Here is a 23677-nt window from a genome sequence, read left to right on the forward strand (position 1 = left end):
ACAGTTTCCGTGACACGTTTTGATCTGAATATATTCCAAAATTATGACCAATTAAGTCTTCTTGAATACAATCAACGCATTTTGGTACACTAACTAAGGTCTTTTAGCGTGATTTTTTTAAGAGCTATCGAATGATTAGAATGTGAAGAGAACGTGATGCGCAGGACATGATTAAACGTACTAGAACAATACATCTGAGACTCTTGATAAAAGGAAAAATAGAGGAAAGAGAGGTATCGTGGCTCCATCATATCAAAATGTGGAGAGGATTAACAACCGCACTCCTTTCAAGAATGCTTGTTATAACTGAAGATTCTTTCAATGAAAATTATTTTTCGTGACCTCGCTCTACTAAACGCATTCTCATCTATTTCAAGGCTTATAACGAACCAGTACAAAAACGTCAAGTATAAATATAAGGGTAGAGTCCATTCTGTTGCATCCCATATATTAACTGGAGGTTAATCAATTTGTTAGATCGTGAAATATTTCATAATAGTGTTAGTGTATATACGTGTAAGAAGATGAGAAGTTCCAACATCAAAAACTAACATAAGTTAGTAGCGTAGCTGTGCTTCATAATGATTGTTTTGCAGCTCTTGTTCCTGCTTAAGCGACAGTCTTCTCTAGGGAACTTCCATCAACGTCCTTGAGTGTCCGATCCAATTAAGAAATAAGAAGATCGCAAATGGAAACGACGCTATTCTGGTACTTTGACAGCTACGACGTGGTTCATAAGATCATTCCACTTGAACAGATCTCGAAACAAGTTTTCTATTACGCGACAATGCACGCTGCCAACTCACGTAAAAACACTGATATATTTTCAACCTGAGACATGAGAAAGTTGCCGCTAATGAATTCAATTAGAGTACCAAACAGACCTTGAAACTTCTGGACATTCCGTCAAAGATAAAGCAATAATGATGAATCTGCGGTTTTCTTTAACATCTTCGTCAACTCGTTGAACCAAGTTATCTTAAACGACAGATTTGCGTCCTTGGCTCCCTTCACCACGCACATCATTACGACCATCTTTAAACCTCCGACACCATCACTCATCAAGTTTTCCCCTTACACACGATTCAATCTCCGATAGATCTCTGCAGTACCTTTAGCCTGTAGAAAACGAATCACACTTGGAGGGAGCATCAATATCGGCGGACATGTTTTCGAGGCTGTAACACAACGCCTACTGACCCCTGAATGTCAAGAATGGCGGACATGTTTACGTGGCTGTAACACAACGCCGACTGATATGTAGTACTAGAGCTTCGCAATCGCCTATATTGCATGCCCTCGCATTATAGCATTATACCTTCTAAAACAACCCCCAATTTTTGTTAATGAAGTTAATGAAAAATAACTTACTCTATAAACTCGTTGACGTCCATATTAAACAGCGATAGGTGCATATCGTATTTAGCGGCATAAGCTTTCAAAGGTATCATAGCTCGATCGTAGGCTACGATAAAACGATTTCTGATATCGCAAACTTCCGTAGCTAATAACCCGACCGAAGACAAATTAAGATCTTTGGGAAAACGCAGATTTCCCAATAGATAAGGATGGACTTGTTTTATTAAGTGAGTTTGTTTCAAAGCTTCGTCGAAAAGTTTCAACAGCACCACCTGGAAATGGTTGAAATTAATTAACGCTATTAACCAAAAAGATGAATAGCCTAAATTCATTGTAAAAGCAGAACTCATCGAAAGTTTCAAAGATAATAGTTTCCCTAACGCTAAACGATTTATAAAAATTTCCTTGCCTGAAAATTTTCCGGGGTTGTCGAATAATAAGCCCCAGTTTCTTGCATCCTCAATTGCAAACTGAATAATGGCGATGTTTTCGATATAAAAGGACTGTTTACTAAATCGGCACCCCATTCGTAGTCGTCTTCCACTTGAAGACAAGTCAAACAAGGTGTTTCCACTAAATTTATAAAAGTATTTATGGAATTTTCCACTAACAGACGAAGTGTATGCTGGAATTATAAAATTTATCGTGGTACATTAAAACGTAAACAAATATTTAAATAAAAAAAAAAGGGGTTAAATCATACGATATTCGACAGACGAAGAATCATTGATCTATGCTCGAAGCACTTAGAAGCAAATGGTCTCGTGTTTTTTCGAAATAACTGGACATTTCGTCACCGTTCCATTAGAGAATCATAGAACGATCAAATCTGAATGATACACCAGCATTTGTTTGCCAGAAGCGTTCGAAAGAAACCAATCACGAAGACATCAGTTCATCAAAAACATTTATGAACAGTCAGAACATTCGAATTGACAGATCATCCACCGTACAGTCCTTATTTGACACCCAGTGATTCCTCCTTATTCTCGCAGATCCAGATTAACGTTTTCTTACACCTGAAGAAGCGATTGATACGTTTAAATCGCATATTTTGGAGGTATCTCAATCAGAATTGGTTCAAATGCATTAAGAGTGAATTGATCTTACAAACAAAGCCGTACCCAAAATTAGCGACCCCCCATATATTTTCATAAAACGTGCTTGGAGAGAGAAAAAACTATTATGTTTGGTTCATATAATTCAATAATGTTCATTTTAGCTATTTGTCCAGTCAACATACATCGTATTTCCCATCCTTACCATGGAGATTTAATTAAACTATCTCCGGATATTGACGCAGGAAACGTGTGATAAAAGCGACGAAATAACACCTGAGACGACTAAATTAAAAACAAGCTACCTGAATTTCGAGAAAACAAACTTATCCTATACCTACAGACGTATTTTTATAAAAAAAAGCATTTAAAATGGTCGTTATTTCAAAAGGTTTTGTTAAATATTAGAAAAAACCCTTCAAAAGAAAGCGGACATATGTATTCTTTATCCCACTCGATTAGAGAACCAATCATAACACCGCAGAGTGTAACGTCTTTATTTTTACACGCCCTGTATAATATGTTACCTATGTATACTCCATAAATGCGGACAATTACCAGAATCAGTCGTATAGACAGTTTGATTCGAAAGGAAAGTCTTGAGGTGTGTCTGGTGGAATTATGAAGGTTTTATGTACTTCGAATTCATTCCAAAATGGTTTTACCAAGGTCTCAAAGAGAAGGTTCGAAAGGTCGAAAATTCAAGAAGCTTCAGCTTGAAGCTAACGATGAACATCTCTTGGTTCATCAAGACATCTACCGGAGAATCAAATGATGATTCTGTAGATCGTAGATGACATGACGATGGGAAGATTCGAAAAGTCGAAGATTCAAGAAGCTTCAGCTTGAAGCTAACGATGAACACCTCTTGGTTCATCAGGACATCTACCGGAGAACCAAATGATGATTCTGTAGATCGTAGATGACAAGAAGATGAGAAGATTCGAAAAGTCGAAGATTCAAGAAGCTTCAGCTTGAAGCTAACGATGAGCACCTCTTGGTTCATCAGGACATCTACCGGAGAACCAAATGATGATTCTGGAAGATCCAAGAAACTTCAGAAAACAATGTCTGGTAATGGAAGTCGAGAAAAACGCTGAATGTACAAGATCTTACGTTTCATAGAAAATTGGCAAACAAATCTAGTCGTTAACTCCATTTTCACTTGTAAGAGATCGAGAAATGAAAATGGACAATAAAGAAGACTGAAATTAATCATTCTTTAAGGTTTGGTGGTGGTCGAGAGTGTGTATTTACTACTTACCTGCATCCTGAACTTTACCAATTCCATGAAACGTTTCAGTTTGGATATTTCGTAGGTTTCGAAAATTTTTTCGTTAATATCGAACCAACCTTTACCGATATCACCTAGACACATCCTTATATTGAAAACTATCGTTTCCACCCACGGTCCTCGCAGCTGCTTCAGAAGCTGAAATTTTTTCAAACGTCTCATACAAAAGTATAATAAAGTCCGGACACGAGCGGTCGTTCACGTGATTGTTTAGTAAAAAATTAATGGCGGCACCAATAAGAGAAGTGCGCGAGACCACGTGATGACAGAAGAGACTGACGCTTCGCACAAGCGCGGGTGCCATTAATTTCTTGAAAGGGGAGAATAGAAAAGAACACAAAGTCCTCTCTCTTACAAATGGACGTTATAACTCGTCCATGCTTTCCTATACAAGGACGTTAAAAAGTATCAATTAGTTGCGCCATCTATGTGCCAGTCAACCAACCTAATATGTGTCATCTGTCATTAGAAGTATGTGAAAGTTTTTTCATTCTGTTTTTTCAAATAACGGCGGTTTTATTTTTAATTTCAATCCCCTGTAAGTAACAATATGAATTTTACATACCACGTTCGTTGATAAATTTTGAATCGATTCAAATTCGTCCAAGGAAACGTATTTAGAACCGTAATTGGCTGTAAATAGAGACATAGAAGCAACTTTTATACATTCCCCATTGACGTACGACATCGCCCTATAAGTTTCTGGTAATACATATATATTATACCATCTGAAATAATCTCTTATCTTCGTAAAATCAACTATTCCTGTAATCACGGGCTCTAGGAACGAAATAAATATTACATCGAGGTCTTAACCTAACTAATTTGTTGTATAATATTATAGAAAATGAGATTTTATCACTTTTCTCAGTGTATTTTAACGACATTGGCCTGTTAAAATAAAATTCCAAATGAAAATTATATCAAAATCTAACCTGGTATCATTTCCTCTTCTTTAGGTGGAATCCACAAATTTTTGATATCGTGTTGATCTTTAAAATTTTTCGCAAATTCAAAAGATCCAAGAGCTCTTTTATGATTCAACTGAACATTTGATATTAACTGTAAAATCAAAAACTGTTTTACTAAAATAACAGAATCATGAATAAATCTGTAAACAAAACTGACTAATTTCATGTTTAGTTTGTTACATTTTAATGGCGTGAATGAATATAATGTTCGTTTATCGCGGTGTTGCCACTATTATTAATTTAAATTCCACTATAACATTTGAAATCTAAACATTATTTAATAAAAAATATTTTCCGTTGACAAAAATACTTGTCACTTTTTAATTTGATACACATACCCTTGAAAAATATTCTGTACCGGTTACTTTTTTTCCCATGCCTCTAGAAGCAAACAGTGTTATTTTTTCCAAAAGCACCGAATCGATTTCGTCGACGCCCTCCAACGATATACAATCCAAAAAGAATTCATATCTAAAATATTTATGTAAATATTTATTTATAAATTTCAAATTATGCAATACATTTTTCTACGATGTATACGAAAATCTGACAACGCTGCCGGCTAGAACGTTACTTCCCTCGTACACAAAACAGCTATCAATAGCTTGGAAACGAAAAAGTTGAATAGACACGTGATGGCGCGAAAGAAATATTAGATCTATATCAATCGATGTCTTGATTTAAAGTTAGTTATTGATATTTTAATATGAATTATGGATGAAATTGTTAATTACAAATTATAAACGTAAAAAAATTATATATAATACACCAGAAAAGTGTAACATCTTAAAAACTTAAAACAAAATAGTAAAATTAGTTTTTCTATTAGGAAAATTGTTTTGTTAGTGATTTTAGTATTTAAGTTCGACAGTAGAAAATTCAAAATGAGAGACGTAAAAGTCAGTATAATGTCTATTATATGTCTATATATGTCTATTATAATTCGAATTATTGCTATAAAAATTAAAGTGCGATTAGGAGTTAAAGATAGGTATTTAGTTTATATTATTATCATTCCTTGCAATCATAATTGATGGATATTGGTGGTAATTAATTAAGATTAACTTTTACTATAATGGACAAATGCATTTCTTGAAAAATATTGACATAATAAAGGAAATAGTTGCTGATACTTTCCTGGTTCACGCCATCTGTCTCCTAAACTGTGAACTATGTTATATCGTATGTTCATAATAAATGTTTTTGATTTATACAATGAGTGGTTTAGCCCAATTTAACGAAATACTTATTAAAGAAATAAGAAAAATCAAATTTGCCTAGGAGAGTCTCCAAAAAACCCATTTTTCTGTAAAATAGAGTGTTTTTTATGTAGGAAATATATCAGAAATTAAGCAGGGCAGGACTTGAAATGAAAATTAAAATCGGTACTTTCTCATGTCTCCCAAGGGTCGTTTCGCCTATATAAATAGGTAGTATACCAACTGAAAAATCCAAAAATAAAAAAAAACTGACATGCTCGTATAAAAAATTCAATATTTCCGAAGCCTTTTGAAATATCGAAAAAAAGTTGGTTAAAAATTTTGACATACCTCTGTACAAAGGAGTTGTTTAATACGGGAAGTTCGAAAAAGACATCAGGTGCCCGAAAAAAAATTATTATAGTCGGAAAATTGAGAAAAATTTTTAACTTTGATATAAAAAAAAACGGAAATAGAAAAAAATGGACATGCTTGTAGAAAAAATTTAATATTTTCGAAACCCTTCTATCGATATATTTTCAACACAAATCAATTGAAAGAACATGTGTCTAAGTGACTGCTCTTATTGGATTCGTTCAGTTCTATATTTTTAAGAAATATACAGGGTAAAAGCTGAGGTAATTTTTTTTGAAAATTAACATTTTAAAAATTCGTAGTATCTACAGCTGTGCATTGGCAATGTTGTAATACAAAATAATCGAAATAGGAACGTTGATATTACCATAGAAAAAAATACAATAGCCCTTCCGTGATCAAACAAAGCGATTTTTATAACATAAAGTTAAAATTTATGAAAAAAAATATCAGATTTCAAAGGGGACTCCTTTGCTATGAAAATAAAATAGAAATTATTTCAGATTATGCTGAGTTTCTGTACAAAAAGGTTTTTTGATATGAGGAGCTAGATTAAGATATTATTTAGTCGAAAAAAAAAATGATTAAAGTTTGAACATTGAAGGAAATACATGAAAATTGGATTTCTCAGAAAACTATGGATTTGATTTACAAACTATTAGGTTTTTTCTGAAAAAAATACATTATATTCAATGATTTTTCGTATACGCTCAATATAAATGTGTATTTTCAACTTTGTTGTCAAAAAATCCCGAAAATTTCAAAAAAAAATTGACATGCTTGTATAAAAAATTGAATATTTCCCAAACCTTTTGAGATATCGATATATTTTTAACATAAATCAATTAAAAGAATATGTGTCTAAGTGACTGCTCGTAATGGATTCGTTCAGTTCCATGTTTATAAGAAATATACAGGGTTACTAGTGTCTACAGTTGAGAAATGGCAACGTTGTAGTTCGAATAAATCGGAATAGCAACGTTGATACAACTGTTTCGTGATAATACAATACGAGTTATATGAAACAAAGTTGAAAGATATCGAAGGAGACCCCTTTGAAAATATGTCAAATAACATCACCTTATTAAATTTTCCGTTTCCGTTTTCAATCTCAAAGCTTCTTTCATCCTATTAACAAAATTTACGGGATCCTCGGCGTAAAACATGATGTACAATCTGTGCAAAGACAACATCCTTTGCGTTCCATCTAAAGTCATAACTTGCCAAAGTTTAGTTTGAGGATTATAATCAATAACAGCGACATTAATCCACGCATACAAATAATCTAATGGATTTATAGAGAGTTTATGTTTCGAGGACAAATTCTCACTCGATTCTAAAGTCATTTGTGTTACTGTTGGTACGAATGCTATGGCCGGTAAGGAATGGCGCACGTTGTCTATAATTCCGTGCTCTAACCAGTTTTCGGGAGTTCTACAATTCGAGTTTGATAACGATTGTCGATAATATTTTTGCGTTTGTACCTTATGTCGAATTCTTCGTCGTCGAATAATTCTAGAGGTAAAAAACTGAGCCAAGTTCTATCTTCGGCATATTGTTGCAATAATTCCGGAGGTATTAAATCTCTCATAGATATATCGTGTTCCATTAAAACATCTTTTAAATGTTGACTCTTAAATATGCACAATATTATTTCATACATCAGATTTTTTTTTAAATAAACTTTTACCTGATATTCACGTCGACATCTTTCAATTGCAACACTTCTTGGAAGCGTTTTAGGTTTGACTTTATGTTGTAGTTGAACTTTAGGTTTGAAAGTGTCAACAGGAAAGCTCTAGAAAATATCGATTAACAATAGTGGAAATAGAGTTGGAATATGCCAATAGTTTTCAGTAATTGAGTCACGAAAACAACAAATTGCTTCTTAAATACAATCAAATAATCAAAAATATAGTTTTAGAGAAAAGTAACAATGAATCAGAAATTATACTGAATCTGACAACGCTGTACGATTCTTCGGGTCCAATAAAATAATCAAAAATATAGTTTTAGAGAAAAGTAACAATAAATCAGAAATTATACTTAATCTGACAACGCTGTACGATTTTTCGATAATACCATGTATAATTCTAAATATTTCAATAGAATTTCTAATCAACTTTATATTATGAATATAAATTGAAAAAATTGTACATATATTAAGATACCGAAAAATGTATTTTTTACAAAGTAAAAAAAATTAGTATTTTCTCTGTATCTAATTGAAAAATTTTATCTCTTTATACCCTCACTGTATTGATGTTTTCATTAAATATAAATTAAACCTAAGCACAATACTGATTTACTTTCATATAATGAATTTACAAGCGATTATATACAAAATATAAAACGCCCACATGTATCTTTTAATGACAAATTTTCTAATTTTACAATGAAAATCAAGCAAATATAAGATATCAATAGAATTAAATAGTATTAAAAAATAATTCAAATTTCGCGCCTACTTCGATGAATCGCATGAAGTTAGACGCTAAATATATAAATATAAAACATGTTCTGTGAAATATAAACGTAACACAGTGTTGCCGCGCTTACAATTAAAAAGGTACATACTACTATAAAAGAAAAATGTAAAATTGTAGGATTTTATACATATATACGATTTTCCGATAATAAATTTCATATTACAATTATATTTTCACAATTACATGTCTATTTATATGCTAGGGTATATTTCATTAGAAAGAAATGAATGTTTTATATACGCAAAACGTGTTGTCTACTTTTCAATCATTGCGTATTATGAAACAACTGGCAACGTTACAAATAAGAAAATAATACGGAGCGTGACGTCACGGCCGTCATATTGTTTTAGTTTCTTTTCCAAATAGAATTTGTGAAGTAGTGTGTGCTCTTTAAAGTTATTTAAAAAGTGTTTAATTAATTTACTGTTGTATGAGATGGTGATGTGTTTAATGCTAGAAGGTATTTTTTTTACAAAATTTATCAAAGAAAATACGAAAAAATCACATATAAAATCATGAACGTAGTTAAAACTTTGAGAAAATTGATCCCTGACCCGCGCTTCAATGGCAGTGTGTGACGTCAACACTCTTGTAGTCTGTTGTATATAATTTCTTTCTATTTAAATCATTTAGGATTGGTTAAATTATTATGGTAGGGTATTTTTTCGAAGATTTACATAATTTAATAGATATCAATTATTTCCCTAGTACAAATTTATATTTTTAAAGTGCAGTTACCAGAATTGTACTATATTATTCTTACTATAGTTTTATCATCATCGAACGTCATCCATCTCTCGGCCGGTGCTAAAAATGATCTTCTTAAGGGAGGATTCATAGATCGTATAATAGGGGTATGTTTTTCCGTTCTCATCTGCCATATTAATTTCGTATTTTTCAACGCGCCGGGAAGTTCGGTTATCGCTTTTATTCGGCTTTCATAAGATAAATCGGTTAATAATTCCGCGTAATATCCACGAGTGGGAAGACCATGTTTGAGTTTTTTTCTTTTTAAAAATTCACTCATTTTTGTTTAATTCAAATAATGTCAATATGACATGTATTTTGAATGAATAAGAGTTTTAAGAAAGCTACCTATGGAAATAGTACATCAACAGGAAATAATAAATGGACTATTCGATTACAGAGATGCCAACATAAAATTCGCCTATTAAGGGAAGTAGTGCTTTAATTTGATATTGTGGGTTGTAATAGAAATCTTCATATTATTTTGATTATACGTAGCTACTTATAAACTGAAAAGGTTATTATTTTGGAATATTTGAAATAAATATTTATAAAATATGAATATTGATACGCTTCATCGTTGATATATTTGTTTTCAAACTTGTCACCAACCATTTTACTGTCTATGTTACCAACAACAAATCGCCCGTTCTTTTTGTTTGAATTTAGAATGACATATTTATATGATTATTTCATTAAATATAAAAGTTTAATTTTATAGATTAAATGCTTATTCTGTGGTATTTATTCTTCTATTGTTCCGATGTAATATCTATGTACGACAATTGACAGATGACAGTTAGATTTATATGTTTATAATTTCATATAAGTTCATAAGGCGTTTTCATTCACAATTTAGAATACATCTTAAGATTTGCTTATATTATTAGTTCAAAACAATTAATTGGTTGGTACACATCATAATTCATTCACTATTTTAAGCGATTATATGAAAAAATAGATATTTAAGGGTGGTATGAGAGGTAAGTTCAAACATAAAAGTTTTTTAAACTGAAGAAAATTCAACTGAAAGCTTTACAAACATGAGGAATCGACAATATTGCAGCCTTAATGTTTCTTAAGCTATCATTAGACCCCAATAATATTTTACTCTGTTGTCGGAAAAGTAATCATCCACTTTTCAGGAGCCTATTCCATTTTTTTGGCATTTTTGTTAGTTTTTTTGGATATCTAAAAGCAAAATATCCAGGTCAAAGTTGGAAGGCCACAAAAGTAGAATAAAAAAGAAACATTTTGCTATTACATAGAAAATTTTAAAAATTTATCCACCCTAGTTATGAGCATTTGAACAAAAAACAGTTCTTTTGAAATTGTGGAAAAAGGAAGCATGCTAGGACAATTTCTGTTGACGGGAATCGAATCCTCGGGAAATTTTACGTTGATTATATATATTTTAAACTTTTTCTCGTCCAAAATATGGTATAAAAAGAGGCCCCAAAACCGAAAATTGGCAATTTCAAACGTTGAGTTCGATATTTTGGTTTGAAAATTTGAAAAAGTACTCTTTCCGGTCCAGAAAATTTTCTTGGCTTAAGAAAAAAAACCGAAAATTGACCATTACAAAAGTTGAAATCAATATTTTGGCGTGAAAATTTGGAACCATAATGAAATAAAATAGTTTTGCCTGAGGGGAAACATGGGACCCAACAAAATTTTCCACATAGAAGTAAAAAGTTGTTTTCTCTACTACTGTGCATAAAGTAAGTACTTTGACACACTTTCCCATGCATAAAAAAGTATTATTAAGGTCTCTAGTGTAGTGGCTATAGTACGAGGTTCACTTCTGGAGGTCCCAGGTTCAAATTCCATTGATTTCATTTTTTATTTTTCAACTTATTCAGTACTAATTATTTTTAAATATTTAACACAAATTCGTTAGTTGTTTTTTTAATTTGTTCTAAACTTGAATAGAATGTTCAAAATATATATTTTATAAGGAAAATTACCATTAAACTTCTGTATTTTGATCAAATTTTTTCTAGTAGAAAAAATATTGTTTGCAATAAAAAAGGAAAAAAGGTTACTATGCACACTTGTTACATAAATAATTATTTTCTTTCTATTCACCTGGTAGAAATGCAAACCAAAGCTCAATCTAAAGCCATTTTTCTTCTTTATATGTAGTAACAAAACATTCCCCTTGAATTGATTGGTTCGAGTGTGAAAAACTAAATAAAACGACAAAACACATTAAATGCACTTTATTTTCTTCCATTATTGTAAATATTTTACAGAATTTTTATTGGTAAGTATGAAAAGATGGATACTGGATATGATAAGCACAACACAACTTATTTAGACAGTAGTTACTTTACATTCACATGAAAAAAAATGAATCAGTCAAATAGAGATTCTGTACCTCACTGATGGAAAAAAAGCAAATACATATTCAGATAATACTGATAAAAAATAACCAATGTGCTATATCTATATCACATGTATTATGGAGTTTTTTTTTCAAAAAAAAAATTATCTTCCATGATACAAGCAGGTAAATTATTTACACAGTATAGCTTACATCGTTTTTTTTTTTGAATGGGGGATTTGGGATCGACTGAAGAAATTTGTAACATTTATTTTTGATCTACAACAAATCTGTTTATCATAAAAAAACAATCTAATATTTTTAGTCTGTTGGACTTATTTTAAATGAATCTTAAACAATCGACATTTTTTGGTTTTTTTTAATAAACGGCATAAACATCAAGGAGAAGGGAAGTTCCAGAGAAACCTTATCGTATGAAAACCCCTTTAGTACAAAATCTTGAAAGTATTGAAACAAAAACGTATGAACTGCACATTTCGTTTGGGAAAAATTTTAAATATAAAAGGAAATTCCGGCAGAAAAACTTGATCATAGAAAAAGCCCCTTAACACAAAAATCTTGACAGTATTAAAACGAAAATATATAAAATGCATTTTTCTGTATAGATTTGTGGTTATTTGTGATGTTGTTAGACGTTTTTTGTCTTTATTTGAAGAACGGTGTTTTGGAAACTTTTACAAGATGGAGAAAAGTTCCGGCAGAAAAACCTGATCGTACGAGAGACCCCTTAGTAAAAATTTTAGAAGTATTCAAACATAAACATGGAAAAAATTAGTAATTTAGCAGATATTTGCTGTTTTTCTTATCAAAATTAGAACCATAGATATGAAAACGGAATAATTACAATAAAGTCAATATTTTCTTTAAAATCTTTAAAAACATACACAAAAAACAGACTATTTGTATTTCCGGCAAAAAACCGGATTATAGAAGAGGCACCGTAGTAAAAAATTATATAAATATCGGAATGGAAACTATTTTTAACTGCATATTTACTTTTTCTGTAAAATTTAGGGAAAATTTCTTTTATTTTTTACTATTCATGAATTAATGCATGCAAGTTAATAACTTGTTTAAGTTGTCAAAAATATAAATAAAATAGTCTATTTTGATTAATTGTATCTCCGGCAGAAAAACCGGATCGTGCGAGAGGCCCCTTAGTACAAAAAGCGTTTAACATATTGAAATAAATTTCTACTTGATCTTGTGAAAAATGCAATATACATATATATATATATATATATATATATATATATATATATATATTAGCAAAAAATACATATTCGGTATCGAAACATTCAAAAAAATAATTAAATTTTATTGTTATGATAAATTTTGATGATTCTTCAGTCGAACACCATAAATAGCCATCAATTGCACGGACAAAAGACAAAAACGTCACACTTTTCTGTTATATTTTCAGTTAATGGGAGAATTTATTTCCGAGGACGTGACATGTGATCAAGAAACAGAACAATTCAAAAAAAGTCCACAACTCGCTATTCTAATTAAAATAATATAAAAAATAATAATTAGGCTTCTTACATATTTCGTACCTATCCAACTAAATATTTTTGTACACTCTTTTTATTTTCTTCTTCTTCTGTGTCTTCTTCATCGAATAATTTACAAAAAGGAGTTTTTATCTCGATTCTTTCACTGCGCGCGCGCTCGTCTATTTATGTATGTGTATTTTCCCTTAATTTCTCTCTTTCTTTTCTCTTTACATTCGCAATTCACAACGTTCATGTACACCAATCACTTTTGTTACGTATAGGTCACCTATGCGTAGAACCGTCATTCATATCGAAAAGAATTTGTGCTATAGTCCTTGATGATTCTACATTACTAAGGGCCACATTCGCCAAATGGGACTCGTAGGATTTTAAGTACCTGAAATACGAAAAACAAAAATGTCGTTTAAGTATTTGTTTAAAAAAAATATGACTCAACCAGAAGAATATTTGTAGGTGACAAATAAGCACGAAAAAAATTTAGACTAATCAGTTTAGATAAAATAAAGTACAGGGTGATATATAAAACAAAAAACAAAAGGATTTTTTCATATTACAGCTTTAGTAATGAATAAAATTTTCGAAATTTTGAATGAAATAAACATTTTGCTTACCTTTTACATTGACTACTGTAAATAACAAGATTCCTTAAAATTAGCGATGCCGTTAAACGAATACTTTTTGTAACTGGACCTTCATTGTCATCCTGAAATAAAAACAAAAAAAAATTAAACTAAATGAAAATCTTCCCAAAAAAAATGTGGACAATACTCACCACATCTGCCCATTTAACCAAAACACGCTAATTTAGCGTTTTCTAAATAGCAGAATCCATTTATCGATTTCCTAGATGTCGGAAATCAGTAGTTTCCAGTGGTAGAGTTCAAAAACCCAATTATTTATAAACATCTGGGATTTCGATAAATGGATTCTACAACCTAGAAAACGCTAAATTAACTAACACAATCCGGACAGATACGGAAGTACATTAAAATTATGTAAAAATTTGTTTTGAACATCAATTTTATACTGAATCTAATGCGTTATCTCCACACCTATAAAGTGAATATATACAGTGGTTCAAATAAATTCAATTATTACGTGATTCGATAAAAATCATGCATGTATTTCGCCGGATTTCGAAAAGCTAAAATATAAACATTAAAAAAATAAAATTGAAGCTTTTCGAGCTGAAAGTAAAATTTCAACCGTCAATTCACTACTTTCGAAACACCCTATATATCGATTTGATTACGGTAAACGCCATGCTTGCAATCTACATAAAATAAAAACTGAAAATGTACGAGAAAAAAATAAAATAGATGGCAATCAGTTATTACTCACTATAAGCCGACACCTCACCTGGTCGGGGGTAGGTGGTGGACCACCACGGGCGACAACAGCCGCTGTCGAACCGGCAGTGACCGGTAATGGAGGTTTCAGCTTGACAAAATTATTTACAATTTATATATATATATATATATATGAAACATATTTATTTTTATTATAATAATACTCGGGAGTTTAAATTAATTTTTATGGAACACATTGTATACCATTCCAAAGCGTACCACCCACTATATTTTATTTATAAAAAAAAACAAAACTATTTACAACCAATTCAAATTTATTTTTAACAATCTGTATATTGATTTTCAATTAAATTATATTACTCCTCTAGCGAGAGCGAGTTCAACCCCAAGAAATTATCAAAATCTTGTAAGTAAAAACATTTCAATTAAGAAAGATATAGTATACAGGGTTACCACAAAAAAACTCATTTCCTAAATTATTACTATTTCAATTTGAAATCGCCCGATTCAAACAGCTACACTTCCATATCTTTTCAGTTCAACAATAAAACAAGGTAGTTTAGCCTTTTTCAAGTCGTAAAATCCATTTATAGAGGTCACTTTAGCTTTCATTAGATTAGGTTTGCAGTTTCTTTTAAATCAAAAATGCAAACAGGAAATCAACCAACTGATACAGTTATTGGTACTCATTTCCGAGATCTAATTCTTGGATAAATGGATTCTGCGACCTCGATAACGCTAAATTGGCGGTTATTATTATTTTAAACCGAATGAATACGGAAATATTTCCATTCAAATTTTATAATAGTTGTTACTCACTTGTAGTTCCTTGGGATTTACGAATTCCATGGCATGTCTTTTGATCGCGTGTAAAGCTGCATCTGGAGCATAACCGGGATGGGGACTAGGAGCCGATGGTGCGGGCATTTCAGTTTTATTATTATTCTGAGCCGCCTGCTTCCGTTTCGTCAAACTTTGTTTCATCGCCTAATTATTAAAAAAAATAATAATTAAAAATCATTTTTGGAAAAAAATTGTACCGCTTTTTGTTTACCTCGGTATTACAGTGTTTGTCATGGAGGTGAGTCATCAACGAGAACCTTCTTCTTTTCATATTATCACATCTGTCCCATTGACAAATTATTTCCTCAGTACCGGATGGACAATGAGCTTCGCAAGCGTGCAGATAAACTTCGTTGGCAGATTTGAATCTTCTTTCACTGAAAATTGAAAATATTTTATCAGGAAAAGTCAAATACTGAATGAAAATACAATAAAGCTAAGAATTTTGTCATTTCGATGGACTTAAACTGAAGGAGAGATCTAGAAAAGAATAAATAATCCAAATGAAATATAATTTCAATAAAACTGTTTGAAATGTAAATTATAAAAAAAAACTTAATTAAAAAGTGTCTTCATCTATTAAATTGAACATAAAATTGTATCTCAAGTTTTCACTAAGCTACTCTTTTCCACTATGTCACAAGCGATCACCAACAGATACCTCGTATATCTGAACCTGGACATCTTCTTCGAGAATTTGTTCGCAAAATTAAAAAAATTGAATTTAAAATTGTATTTCAAGTTTTTACTAAGCAGCGCTCTTATCTAATATGTCACAAGCGACCACCCACAGATACATGGTTCATCCAAACCTGTAAATTGTATATGAAGTTTTCATTAAGCCGCTATTTTCAAATATGTCACAAGCGATTACCCCAGAGTACCTGGTACACTAAGCCTGGACGTCTTCTTCGGGAGTTTGCTCGTAAAATTCAAAAAATTGAACTTAAAATTGTATCTCAAGTTGATGATGAGTTTTTTTGTTGGAACCATTACAGTTACTTCCTATAAGTTGTACCGAATCACTTACATCAAACAATCGTTCCATTCGCAAATATAAGGCGTTGTCAGATCTCTGGCGATCTTGTGCTTTTTGATATCCTCCTTTTTATCAGTCGATAAATTCGAATTGGTAGCGGTAGCGGGTTGTGTTTGAGAAGAAGTATTCGTATTAGTTGTTGCAGCGCCGGCTGTCGTTTTCGTAACTTTATTAACTGGCGAAACGTTATTAGATACCGATGAAGTATGTACTATAGGCCTAGGAACTTGAGTCACAACAACCTGTAAAATAAAAACAATCAAAAAATATTTCAAACGGTAACGAAATCGTTAAATGTACCTGTTGTCCTTGCGGTGTAACTACAACCTTCTGGTGTTGCGTCGGTGTAGCTGAAGTCGGTTGTTGTTGTAAAATAATGATGGTTTTAGCGCCGGTGCCTTGTTGTTGGGACGTTTGAGCTAAAAGTACAGTTTGTTGTTGACCTCCGTGTACCATCGCAGTTTGCGGTTGGGCAACCACGTACGCCGTTCCTTGACCACCAGCGCTACTAGTTTGTAAAACGTATTGTCCCGCCTGCGAACTAGCCACTATCTGCATTTGTCCTTGCAGACCTTGGGAAAGAAGAATCGGTCCGGAATTAGGTTGTGTCAACATCATCGATCTTTGACCGGATGTATTTTGAACTATTACAGTTTGACCAGATTGGGTTTTCAAATGACCGCCTGAAACATAAAAAATTCAAAATTCAAATCGATTGAATAAACAGTCCAATTAAACATAGTGCCCCATATCCAACAACCGCGACAGTTAAGTCAATGTTGTAAGAAATTGGCTTCTCAAACCACTCTTAGAACAACAACTCAACAGAAATTGGTCCCTCTATCCACTTTCAGAACTACAACCGGGTAGAAGTTTCAATAGAAACTGGCTACTCTATCAGCTCTTAGAACCACAACCGGGTAGAAGTTTTAACAGAAACTGTTTCCTCTATCCACCTTCAGAACCACAACCAGGTAAAAGGCTCAACAGAAACTGATCCCTCTTTTCACTTTCAGAACCACAACCGGGTAGAAATTTCAACAGAAACTAGTCCCTCTTTCCATTTTCAGAACCACAACCGGGTAGAAGTTTCAACAGAAACTGTTTCCTCTATCCACCTTCAGAACCACAACCAGGTAAAAGGCTCAACAGAAACTGGTCCCTCTATCTACTTTCAGAACCACAACTGGGTAGAAGATTCAATAGAAACTGGCTATTCCATCAGTTGTTAGAACCGCAGCCGAGTAGAAGTTTCAACAGAAAATGGTCCTTTGACCTGAAAGATGGTTGGAGCTCCACAGCTCACAACTAGCTTACGGAACCGTGTAAGTTTTGATTACCGATAAAAGAAAATTTGAATCCGAACTAACCTGTCGAAAAGACCATTTGATTTGTTCCTGGTATCTGAGCTTGCGAAACGATGATCTGCCTCTGCTGAGTCAACAACATCTGTTGACTGTTGTCCATTATGATCTGTTGTAGAGGAGCCTGGGTTTGTAGTTGCACCTGAGATTGGTTGTCAGTTACTATCTGCGTCGATTGTGCTTCTTGTAACAATTGTTCCTCATCTTCGTCTTCTAATATATCCGCGGCTATATCCGCGAAGAGTTTAGCTGCGGCGGTGGATACTCTCGAAGGACCGTCGTCGCCGTTAGAACTCGACGAATCTGGTGCCGGAGAGGCTGCTGTCGAGGAACCGTTGATGTTGCTGGATAGTAGGGGACGTTTCGCTTCAATTTCCATCATTTCTTCGGAGGCGCTTCGTTTTATACCAACCTGTTAAATCAAATTAATGAATTTTAGTGAAAATTTTTTGTATCGGTTTGATAATTTACCATTTCTCTGTGGACCTCTTCTTTGGAGACGATGTCTTCTTTGATGTCAATTTCCATTTTTGTATCGGCGTTGTTTTCGTTTTCCCTACTTAACGCCTTTTCGATGTGATTTTCTACCAAATCCATGGCCTTTTCGCCCAGTCTTAATTCTTTTCTCATACCGCCGTTCAACAGGGGGGGACTTTTTTCGAATTTCTTTTCTAAAAGGTCGGCCAGCCTAAGGGGTTTATGCATCGATATCTCGCCGTGTTTTAAAGAATCTTTGGAATTACTGTCTTCGGTTAGGGCGTTGTCAGCGTTAGGTATTCCGTTTAGTAACCCTTCGAAACTGGTTAAGGAATTTTCGCCGTCTTCCGTCGAAGATACACCTCCCAAACCTACAGGAACAATCGCAATTAACAGCCCCGTACAAATTATCATAAAGATAATTTTCACTTACCGACTGTTCCTATACCGGAACTAGAAGCAGCCGAATGATTCCCAAGGGAATCGCTGTCTTCATTGTCGATTCTATTCGGCTTACCACCTTTGACGTTGTTACTGAGCGGCGCCAGAGGCGGAGGTGGCGGTTGGGGCGGTTCTTTCTTCCCCTTAGTCAAATCGGTGAATTGGGTTGTAGATGATACGGAAGGATCTCCTATATCGGTATCAGAAAAAAGTTGTCGAACGCCGTTTAATCTCGACGATTTCAAAGGTTCTTTTATCGAGGTTTTGTCGTTGGCTTGTTGGGCTAGGAGTCGCTGTTGACGTGCAGCCACCTACGGAATGAGAATTTTTTTGTTGCTATCGAAGGCTTATAAAACAAAACGGAGTATTTACTATATTTATAATGGTATATTAAATTGAGAACCCTCTGTACAATTTTACAAAAAAAAAATTATCCTAATTTTGCTGTATATCAATTAAAATTTGTTTTATGTATTTTTTTTGACTTGTACCATATTATCTAATAAAATTAATATTTAAAGGGTGATATCGTTTGAAAAATTGAAACTTTTGTCAAAAAAATCAAAAATGATTAGAAAAAAATTGTCTAGTATTTTTCAAACATCCAAATTGAATGCAAAATCAAGCAGATACTTCAATTATTATTATTAGTACTAAAAACACCGAATTTTGTTAGTTTTAAACAATAGCACAAAAAGCATGCTGAATATTTTGAGAAAATTATGCTCAATTTTCAAAATATGTCATATTTTATACAAAAAAAATGAAAAATAATTTAAATATAAATATTATTTCACATTTATTTGAACATAAAATTTGTTAATGTATTACAACAAAACGTGGTAGACGTTTCAAAAGGTTCTGCATACAAACCAGGAACCTTTGGTAATACCCTTACCATCAACTATCAATACAACAACGTTGCCAGTTGTATATTTCAATGGTAAAATAAATAGATCTCTAAAGATGATAACTTGGTTTACAAAACACTGATTCGATAGTTTAGTGACCATGTCACTTGGCAAATATGCAAAAAAAATATAAATAAACAACAGAGCAGGAGTGAGTTTGCACGAATAAAATTTTTATTGTCCAAAAATGGGTATAGTCTGGTCGAGAAAAAATAAACCTGCCGAAATTAGTTCTCCGTCTCGGAAAAATATGGTTGATGGCTTAATCGATCCGGAATGGCATCCCGAAAAAGACGTCTTTCGTCTTTTTTCCGGGAGAAAAAAATTACAATTGTTATTAACAAAAAACTGGATGAAAAAAAGAGGGATCCAGTTTTTTGAAAATTTCTCAAAAAGTATAAGTCGTAGGTCAAATATTCAAAAAGATTCTGAAAGAGCAGGAAATTTCAGCTAGGAAGTCTCCGACTCCCGAAATCGTACGACCAATATTTATAATTTTTATTTAACATTGAAAATAGGCTCCCGCGCGGCAGTTTTGGCATGCGCGCGACGCTGCCATTTCGGAGTCTCGCTTTTAAATAATTTTTTTATGCAACTGAATGTTTATAAAAAAATTTCAAAAAATTCAGGTATTATCTAGAGACTTCAAAGATTATGACCCCGTGTTTTAGAAAGTTTAATAACCATTTTTCAAAAAGTTAGGCTATTGTTAATTAACAGTTATTTTGCTGATTTTCGCTGTTATAAAAGGCGGTGTAAAAGTTTAAATAATTATCCTGAATTTTTTTCCTCTCGTAGATTCCTTTTTATTAATATCCTTAACAAGATGGCATAAAAAAAAATTAAAAAATTTTTTTATTTCATTAATTATTAATTTTTAATCAAGTTAAAATAAGAAAAATTGATATAATATTATTTAAACTATTTTTTTTCAATAACTTTAAGCCAGGTATGATTTTATATTCATCCTTGGCACCATATTGGAATTTTAAAAATTTGTTTATGCCATTTGTTTATAAAAAATTTTTAAACAAATGGACTAATTGAATATTTTTCAAAAAATTTTTTTTACCACATTAGCCTGAGAAAATAATGATTTTTAAAAAAAATTTTTTTCTTAATAACAATATCTTATTGTTTATAATCGTTTTTTTAATATAACTATTATTTAAATAAATATTTAAGAAATTTTTTTTTTCTTAAAAATCATTATTTGCATTTCTCTACATAATTGCAAAAAAAAAATTTTTTTACTCGTAATTTATTCATTTGTTTATTAAACAAATTGTTATAAACAATTTTTTTTTCTTGTTTTATTTATTTTTTTCGGTAGATCAAAAAATTAGAAAAACAACGATCTGCAACAATAGGGTAAAAAAAATTTTCTACTATTTTTTATTGAATTTTATAATTTTACTGTATGACTATTCCGGATCGATTAAGCCATCAACCATATTTTTCCGAGACGGAGAACTAATTTCGGCAGGTTTATTTTTTCTCGACCAGACTAGTACAAAAAAATAAAATTTTAATGCTAACAGCAAATTTTTGTAAAGAAAATGATGATATTAAACCAAAAATTTTTTAAAATAGTATATAAGACTGTATAATAGCTTTATGGAAACTTTCTTTAAAAAAAATGAATAAACAACAGGGTCGGACTAGCTAGGGTATATTTCAAGACAAAATATCATTCTTGTCAAAAATGGCTGCAAATAACGAAAATTTTTCTGTTTTGTTCGTTATTACAGTTAAAATCTCAACTATAATTAAATAATGATAGAAAAGATTCCAAATAAAACAAATTTTCCTGGAGAAAATGATTAATAATTGATGATAATAATATTGACTCAGTTTTCATTAAAAAAATGATAATAAATGAGTTCAAAAATATCTGTGACAATTTTTGATAACCAAATTATCGTAAGCTGTTCATCTTTAGTCTTTGAAGATGATAACTGGGTTCTAGAAATATAAACCGGACAATGAAAAGACTTCATAAATTAGTTGTGTCTAGTGAATAAGCATCAGGGTCGGACTGGCTAAGATATTTCTCACTACAAAATATTATTCTTGTCGAAAACTAATACAAATAACGAAATCTAATTTTTTCTTTTTTTTTCTACTTATTACAATTAAAATTCCAGTTATAATGCAGAATAAAATCAAATTTTCCCAGAAAAAATGACCAAATTATAATAAACTGTTTATCTTCAGTCTCTGAAGATGATAATTCTAGAAACACAAGTGAAACAGCGAAATGATAATATGGAAAATTTCACTTCACAAAATAGTTCGACAAAGTGAATAAAAAACAGGGTTGGACTGGCTGGGACGTTCATAAAGTTTATTATATTTTTCAAAAATGGCTCCAAATAACAAAAATTTCTAATCTAATAAATTAATGCTGACAAAATTCCAAATAAACCCAGTTATGATAATAAAAACAAATAAAAAATACTTGAAATAATAATTTTCGATATAAAATTATCATAAACTGTTTACTTTCGGTCTCTGAAGATGAAAATGATTATCGAAACGCTCATCAGACAATCCAATTACATTCCAAAGAATGTAATTTACAGAATCGATCGAAAATATAAATAAATATCAGGACAGGATCGGCTCGGACATTTCCAAGTCGAAAATATCAATTTTGTCCAAACGAAAAGTATTTTGATAAAAATTTCAATGTTTTGGACACATAGAAAATAAAAAATTATTCAATCTCAATTAAAACGTCTACCAAAAAAAAAAACAAATAAAATGGTGGAAAACATATAATCGCTAGTGGGTATTAGTGTGTTACCTGAGCTACATTTTGACAGTCTGTGGCAGTCTTCATGCTCACTGTTGACATGCAATCGTTTACCTTTGTCGCCAGAAGGCTTTTTATAAGCGACGTATTACTTGTCTGACCTGTTGCTCCCGTCGACGACGTCGACGTTGTCGTTAGATTATCTTTATTAATAACTCCACTACTAGCTGTCGTCGAAGTATTACCCAAACCGAGTAGAGCTTGACTAAGATGAGGATGAGCTATGGCCTTTATGGAATTCAAAGACAAATAATTAATTTGATACATACAAATAAATACTTTTTGAACATCCCCTGTATTTTAATATTTTCAAATACTACGGGGGGATGTTGTAATAAACTTTTTGCTACTAGATACATCCTTATATGGAAATAACATCCAGTAGCTGTATCATCAAAATTATTTTTATGATGAATATTTTGAAAAAAATACGGTATGTTAGTGGTATAAGAAATGTTAGTATGGGGAAAACAACGTAGGTTTTAATGGTGTCATGTAAAAAAGCAGTCTCCACTACTCTCAGTACATTCTGATTAACAATATAGTGTTTCAGTAGATCTACCCAAGTATTAATTATAAAACCATCGAACCACCTTAATATCATATCCAAGTAAAGTCTTATCTTAAATAGAGATGACGGGAGCCAAAATTTGATTGAGAAACACCATTCAATTTAACAACCAAAATTTTTAATGTACTGATTCACAACCACCACCATTAATTTCACGAAAACTGAGCACACGGTGAATTTGAAATGAGCTATTACAATCTAACCTCAAATAGAACTCAAGAGACATTAGAAATATTTTCGTTTATACACAGATTTATTATGTAGTTTGTGTTAAAAAAAGAAAAAAAAAATAGAACTACTGATAACCACTGTTGAATGGAAGAGTGGATTGATGTTTTAAAAATGATCATTAGAACTACTGGCAACCACCGTAAAATGGAGGGAGTAGATTGATGTTTTAGAAATGATCATTCGAACTATTTTTAGGTAAATTTCCAGTTTATTGTTTAAATTAAATGGAATAAAGATGGTCGTTTGAACTTCTTGACATGAATTAAAGTTAGCAAATAGAATTTTTTGTGTGAAATTACTATATTTGTAACCATCT

The 23677-nt window shown here is 31.9% G+C and overlaps 2 protein-coding genes across 12 annotated transcripts in view; both read right to left on the reverse strand.

The window, feature by feature from the left end:
• Positions 1-9807, reverse strand: part of LOC130903547 (dynein axonemal heavy chain 1-like) — a 79298-nt gene extending 69491 nt beyond the window's left edge. For both annotated transcript variants that reach the window (XM_057815707.1, XM_057815706.1), the window contains exons 1-10: positions 9509-9807; positions 7947-8054; positions 7741-7889; positions 7337-7690; positions 5021-5153; positions 4647-4773; positions 4277-4491; positions 3682-3849; positions 1769-1984; positions 1372-1631 (exon numbers count right to left, since the gene is read on the reverse strand). In XM_057815707.1, coding sequence (XP_057671690.1) covers positions 1372-1631; positions 1769-1984; positions 3682-3849; positions 4277-4491; positions 4647-4773; positions 5021-5153; positions 7337-7690; positions 7741-7889; positions 7947-8054; positions 9509-9772 — 1994 coding nt within the window. In that variant the 5' untranslated portion in view covers positions 9773-9807. The remainder of the gene's footprint in view (positions 1-1371; positions 1632-1768; positions 1985-3681; positions 3850-4276; positions 4492-4646; positions 4774-5020; positions 5154-7336; positions 7691-7740; positions 7890-7946; positions 8055-9508) is intronic.
• Positions 9808-11699: 1892 nt separating this feature from the next.
• LOC130903548 (AT-rich interactive domain-containing protein 2) overlaps positions 11700-23677 on the reverse strand; it is a 35057-nt gene continuing 23079 nt past the window's right edge. For 2 of the 10 annotated variants that reach the window (XM_057815715.1, XM_057815710.1), the window contains exons 10-20: positions 22614-22787; positions 18823-19141; positions 18384-18760; positions 17919-18324; positions 16849-17231; positions 16540-16790; positions 15721-15886; positions 15486-15653; positions 14698-14796; positions 13968-14059; positions 11700-13732 (exon numbers count right to left, since the gene is read on the reverse strand). In XM_057815715.1, the coding sequence (XP_057671698.1) occupies positions 13618-13732; positions 13968-14059; positions 14698-14796; positions 15486-15653; positions 15721-15886; positions 16540-16790; positions 16849-17231; positions 17919-18324; positions 18384-18760; positions 18823-19141; positions 22614-22787 (2550 nt within the window). In that variant the 3' untranslated portion in view covers positions 11700-13617. Of the gene's footprint in view, positions 13733-13967; positions 14060-14697; positions 14797-15485; positions 15654-15720; positions 15887-16539; positions 16791-16848; positions 17232-17918; positions 18325-18383; positions 18761-18822; positions 19142-22550; positions 22788-23677 lie in introns of all 10 variants that reach the window. The other 8 variants (XM_057815713.1, XM_057815708.1, XM_057815716.1 and 5 more) reach the window with 5 other exon arrangements.

Source organism: Diorhabda carinulata, chromosome 2 (assembly GCF_026250575.1).
Source record: "Diorhabda carinulata isolate Delta chromosome 2, icDioCari1.1, whole genome shotgun sequence".
In the NCBI taxonomy this organism is placed as follows: Eukaryota; Metazoa; Arthropoda; class Insecta; order Coleoptera; family Chrysomelidae; genus Diorhabda; species Diorhabda carinulata.